This window comes from Panthera uncia, assembly GCF_023721935.1.
Source record: "Panthera uncia isolate 11264 chromosome B2 unlocalized genomic scaffold, Puncia_PCG_1.0 HiC_scaffold_24, whole genome shotgun sequence".
Classification (NCBI taxonomy): Eukaryota; Metazoa; Chordata; class Mammalia; order Carnivora; family Felidae; genus Panthera; species Panthera uncia.
Window position 1 is genome coordinate 89,081,328 of NW_026057580.1, and position 6,354 is coordinate 89,087,681.

The following is a 6,354-nucleotide window of genomic DNA, read 5'->3' on the forward strand; positions in this document are numbered from 1 at the left end:
GCTGAAGTCGGACGCTTAACCGACTGCGCCACCCAGGCGCCCCTTTTTTAATCTTTTTTATCAAGGTAAATTTACATCTTAGTATTTCCTCTTTCCTTACAGATCAGCCTTCAGTTTTTTTTTACAATACTGTTTTTAGCCTACTTGTCTATACTGCTCAGACGAGACACAGTTGATCCACAGGGTTAAACAAATAGATATTAAAACTCACAGTTGCTTATCAAACCTGTTCCAGAATTCTCTTGCTCACGTACAAGACGCTCACATTTTCTCTGGGCCAGATGCTTAACCCTACTGGCTTTTGTGGAGTGTGAGACACATTTGTTTAATAATCTGTCTCAAGTGAAGACTGACATTATTCAAACATATTGGTTGATTTGGTAAACCCAGAGGTTGCAAGCTAGTTTAAGTGATTGATGTTCGAGAGAAATTAACCTAACACTTTATGAATCTTTAGGTTAATGAATGCAGTGGCTGGAAGAATAAGCAGTGCATTGTTTTTCAGGCAAGGAAAGCTGTTTTGAGCGTATAGTGTCCAGGTTTGGCACTAACATAACTTATGTTGTGATTGGAGATGGCCGAGACGAAGAACATGCCGCTAACCAGGTAACTTCACTCTGAACTTTATCTCATTTATCTTCCAGGGAAAGAAAGTTGCTTTGAACGAATAATGCAAAGGTTTGGCAGAAAAGTAGTATATGTTGTAATTGGGGATGGTGTAGAAGAAGAACAGGCAGCAAAAAAGGTAACCTGTCTCAAACAATGTTGGTGTGATAACTTCTAATGCAAGCTTTTGTGTTTGCATTCCTGTAGTTTGGCCCAATGGCAGCTTGACAAATGATCTAAATTTATAGATGCAAAGCAGTAAAGAGCATGAGAAGGTCGATACTTACATTCAAATAAACCATTTGGAGTCTAGCATTTTTTGCCTGAAATTTGATAGAAATGTAGGAAAATTCAGTCAGGTTTATTTACTTGCGTGCGTCATGCACACAGATACAGTGATCTTTAAGAAAGATGGGGGTGGGGAACCATTTTTAAACACGAAGGTCCACCTGATAAGTCTAATGAGCTCCATAGAAATCACACGAGTGACTCAGTTCTTCCCTTTTTGCTCACCCAGCTTTTATGCCCTATGGTCCTGGTGAACGCCTTGTAGTAAGCGTGTTCCGTGGTGATAAATGCTGAGGCTATTTTTAATAGCTGAAGAAAAACCTTGCTAGTGAAATTAATAAAGGCTGTTGGAATGACGTGTATTATCCAGATCCTTTGGTGCCAACTTGTCATAGAGACTCAGAGGCAGTATACCTCGTATCTTCTAGAAGAATGTTGTCTGTTTTAGTGAGATGTCAGTGCGTGATTGCAGCCAAGCAGCTGGCGTTGAACATATTCAGGAGACCTCATAGGCCCTAGGTATTTAAATAAGCCCTTTCATCTGGCCCATATTTCTGAAGAAGAAACTAAGGCAGTTAAAAGCCATGAAATTATCAAAAGATCATTAAGTGGTCAAAAGATCAAAAGAGGAGTGATTCCAAGATTGGTCCTAGACACCAAACTATCAGTCAAAACAACACTGAGATCTAATGCTTCCTTTACTGAATGATCGCAAAATATCTATCATCTGGCCAGGATAAAAATCATAGAATTCATAAAATAAGGCAAAATGATAACTGCTGTTTTTAAACAGCAACACATTGGCTTGTTTTACATAAAAAGAATGTTGTCCTTATCCTGAGGAGACCTCAGATCATCATCGAATAAAGCCTTCACTGAAACACTTGTATGTGCTCGTGTGTTCACCTGATGTCTGTTTTCGAAAAACAGGAGGGGGAGGGCTTAAGAAAATTTATAGCTATACCAGAAAGATAAAAAACATGATTTATGTTTGTAGATCATTCAAATCAAGCAAAGTGAAGAAGGAGCTTCTACTTTAGAAGGTTTGGTCAAGTATTGGAAGCCGTAATTGAAAAATATCCTGCTTTTCCATAACCTTGAGAGAGTTGGTGCAGGCTCTGACGCCCGCAGAGCTCTTGGTCTCCATGAGCAGTGTCAGTGACCCCAGACCGCACCCTGCCCCCCCCCCTTGCCCCCAGGACGGTCTGTAGAAGGCCAGGGATGCAGCCTCAAGAAACTCCACTTTTAGTGCGGACTGCTACATAGAATCCTCCTCGTGGCACACAGTTGAAATAACTTCTGGAGTTTGTCAATGGCCTGAGTCCGTGTTGTTTCGATTTTTCATGTTGGCACCAGAATTACACACAAGTAGTCAATGCAGCCACTGCCGCACACATTTTGCAACTCTTGCAGCTTACGCGAAATTCACATCTCTCTAGGTCAGGGCTAATAAAATGCGCTTTTCCAAACCAGGAATGTTATATGCCTTTGAAAATGAAAATGTATAGAGTCTACACCGTTTGCCCGTGGTGTGAAAAACAGGATGTGACCCAACAGTTGTCCTCCCCTCTGCTTTACACCTGAAACTTCAGGGGAAAAAGGCCTGACTCCAAGTGGATGAGAACCTTGGTTAGAATGCTACTTCCAAATGGTTGTTTATGTAGGTGCAGTTTTGGTGATGGTGAAGGCTTACAGCTCTGTTTTGAAACACAGGTGGCTGGTTCCTCTAGTATCCAGGATGCATGCTTTTCTTTGGATGTGGCTGTTACCGCATGCGCAGACATACAAAGTACTATTTTGTTACTATAAATAGATCTGAGCTGAATGGAAAAACAAAATGTTACTTTACCTGAATAGCTGTGCTTTCATTGGACCTAGAAACATGCTTTGTTTTGCAAATTTTAGCAGAAATTTGAAAGTTTAAGAACGTATAACCGCACTCCCCCATAGGAATATATAATGTGAGCCATTATTGTACTTTTCAGTTTTCTGGAAGCTGCATTTAAAAAAAAAAAAAAAGTAAAAAGAGACAGGTAGAATTAATTTTAGTAATATACTTTAGCCCACTATGCATAAAATATTACTGACTCAACACCTAACAAATGTAATAATTACTAATGTGATGTTTGTATTCTAAGTCTTTGAAATTCAGTATGCATTTTGGACAGGACTTGCCATATTTCAAGTGCTCACTAGACACATGGGGTTGGTGGCTACCATATTGGACAGCAAAGAATTATAACAATAGTGATTTAGTTGAATGTTTAACTTTTATAATAAAATATTTTCCCTGTTTTATATATATGGATATATTTATTTCCATTGTATATATAGATATATATTCCATGCATATATATTCTATAAGGTGCCATCAGCCCAAAATTACAAGTAATGCTTGACTTTGTTAATTGCTATAGTGCATTATTTCTTTGTTTCATTACTGTCCTTAATGGAGAATTTTTCAACATTTTTTTTTCTAATCACATTTTTTCATGAAATTTACCACACATATACCGTGTCCTGGTATATCTTTGGAGAGCCACAAACCATTGTAATGTCTAAGCATATTTTTCCCCACAAGAGCCCATTATTGTTCCTTCGGGTACATACCGCTCCTATTGTGAATGGATGCCGGAGTGCGAAATTTCTCTCAGTCCCACACCATGAAGTAAGTTAAGTCAATGCTACCGGCTTAAGTTACTACTTACCCGAGACAAGGAAGAAGATTGATTATCCCTGCATTGTTTTCTACCTTACATAGTCCAGCTTCAAATTACTTTTACATACAAAAGAATTCACCCTCTTCCTCTCAAATAGATAAAAAGCCTGGGACTCAGGAAGTGTGTCATTGTCAAAATTTTGTTTCTAACCGAGAGGGGAACCCTAAGGAGTGTTGTGGTTAAAAATCGCGTCCCCTCAGCCAGGGAGGATTTTGATGCTCAGCTTGCACCCCCAGATGCTAATCTTGGTAATGATACGTTCCAGAATGAATACTAAACCACTTCAGAAATTTCAGTATTTGCTTTTATAAATATTCAAATCCAGTTCAGATCTATTTCTCTCTTATTCGAAGACAGTATGATACTGATGTTACCAAGCCTTCCAATACAATCATGCCTCCCTTGAATGTGGGTGAACCACACGTTTCTGTGTCCACTGTTGCTTCGTTGAGACAATAGTTACGATTTCTCTCCATTCCTTCCCCTTCTCTCCCCCGTACCTCCCTCTGTCAACACACAGCACAACATGCCCTTTTGGAGGATTTCAAGTCACTCGGACCTCTTGGCTCTACATCAAGCACTGGAATTAGAGTATTTGTAACTGTGTTCTCTAGCTGGAGATCCATTTTTTTTTATATATATATATATTTCAAGTACACTGAATTTTTATGTGTGATCCAATGCCTCTGGCTTTTACACATATAAATTGTCTTAAAGGATGAAATCATATTTGGAATGACAGTTCCAGAATGAAGAATTCAGATTGCTGAATGGAAGTTAAACTTTAGTGCTACAGAAAGGAAAGCTCTATGGTCTTATATTTACAACACTTTAATGTTTAAAACAAAAAAAAAAAATCTGTGGAGGTTGCTGGTACACAGCGAACAAGTCCTAACTGGAATTAACAGCTTTAGCAAAGAACTCTTACCCTGGCAAAGTACCAACACGTGCTCCGTCCGACAAGGTGGTGCTCAACAACATTCCTCAAAATGGGAGATCTTCTCAGCCCTGAGGTTTGAATCTGACTTTAGCCTACCTAGCCCAGAAAATCTGAATTGGAATGCACTCAGACTGTATAAGGACAATCCTATCTAGACCTGTAATTTGTGTAAATTATTGATGAAAATAATTTACTGTGACTTTATTAGCAGCTGACTTTGAAAGTGGATGCAATTTTTCTTTCATTTGTTGGGGGGGGAAGGGGGGAAGTGGGGGGTGGAAATGGGAGTCTGAAATGTCTCTTTTTTAAGTTTGGCAAACAGAATGTTCATACTGATGTGTTGTGCCTTAAAGACAAGAGGGCGTTTGTGTGTTACAATGTAACTTTGGTTAAAATCTGTAGATAATGAAAAAAAAAAAAACAAAAAAAAAAAACCTTTGTGATCATTCTTAAGATGACCAAATTGAAAATTCAAGCTATCAAAAGCTTAATACTGCATCAGCAAGAAACTGAGTATTTGTTGCAATAAGAAAACAATGATAATAAAAGAAAGCTTGTGTTTTATTTGGGTTCTTAATAATTCCAATAATTATATGAGGCAACTACTTGTGCATCCAACCATAAGCAGAAGGTTTGAGAAAGACTGTGGGACCTTTACTTAGAAAGTGAAATGTATGTTGAAGTCTCGAGTACCCTTTCTACAGTTCTCCTGGAGAAAACTAAGAGCCATATTCATGACTAGTTTAACACTATTTTGAGTTTGACCTTCCAATATGTGTAAGTCGTATAGAGGAAAATAGCCTCATTAAAATCATAAGCAAATAGTACCCAAACTTTCTTAGGAGAAGCCGTGAATATGGCTTAGAATTCACGTCGAGTGAACTATGGCTTAACGTCAAGCTAAGTGCATTCATTCCTGATGCCATGGCAAAAATGAAACGTCTTCCGTGGTGGAAGGCGAATGCCCAGATGGTTTCTGAAGGAAGGAGTGAATCGATGAAAATTTTACCTAGAATATCATCATAAAATAAATTGGCAAGTGAGCCAGATCTTGGGAGCAAGACCGAAATTGCAGCAGTGAAATAGTATCTGGTTCTCTGTCTTAATGCATCGGTCCAGTTTCTCTCCCTTAGAGACCCCTGCACCTCCATTTCTGCCTGCACTGTTTCTGCACAATGACCTGCATTCATTGCAAGGAGAACCTGTCATCGTCGTGTGTGCATGTGTTGTTTTTTTTTTTTCGTGGTGTGTAGCCCACGTTAGGAACACGATACGGGTTCTCCTGTCATTTCATATGACATGATTTCCCTTGTGGGAATTTAAGACTTCAAGATCTAGGAATGTTTGGATGTGGTGTGCACCTGCAGTTCTGTGTTTAAAATGTCATAATGTGGAACCAGGAGTCCAGTCCGTAGGCAGAGCCTGGTCCGTGATCGCTTCGGTGGCTCCCAGAGATCAGTGCTTTGCACACTGATCGCAGCATTCACTATGGAAACGTGGTTTCATTTTGCAGGCTATAAACCCGTATTTCTTTACTGAATGCCGAGGCCATACTTCCATCGGGCAGAAAGAGCTTGAGATCCAATGTTGCAGATTGTAAGACTGTGATTTCATCATGCGAACCTTCAACATATTCTTTAAATTTTGTACCTTTTGGCTCTCTCTGCCCCAGGTACTGGTGCAGATAAAGTAAGGTTGCAAGACTTTTAATAATAACGATAATGATAATAATACTAATAATAATCTTACATTTATATTGGCCTTTAGCTTGAAAATAGCAGTTTAAAAAAATCAAAGAGC

At 39.0% G+C, this 6,354-nt stretch overlaps 1 protein-coding gene across 1 annotated transcript in view; it reads left to right on the top strand.

Annotated features, from left to right (window-relative positions):
• EYA4 (EYA transcriptional coactivator and phosphatase 4) overlaps positions 1 to 4,810 on the top strand; it is a 245,150-nt gene extending 240,340 nt beyond the window's left edge. Inside the window, exons 14-15 of the mRNA XM_049654663.1 lie at positions 488 to 606; positions 4,135 to 4,810. Coding sequence (XP_049510620.1) covers positions 488 to 606; positions 4,135 to 4,215 — 200 coding nt within the window. The 3' untranslated portion in view covers positions 4,216 to 4,810. The remainder of the gene's footprint in view (positions 1 to 487; positions 607 to 4,134) is intronic.
• Positions 4,811 to 6,354: the final 1,544 nt, after the last annotated feature.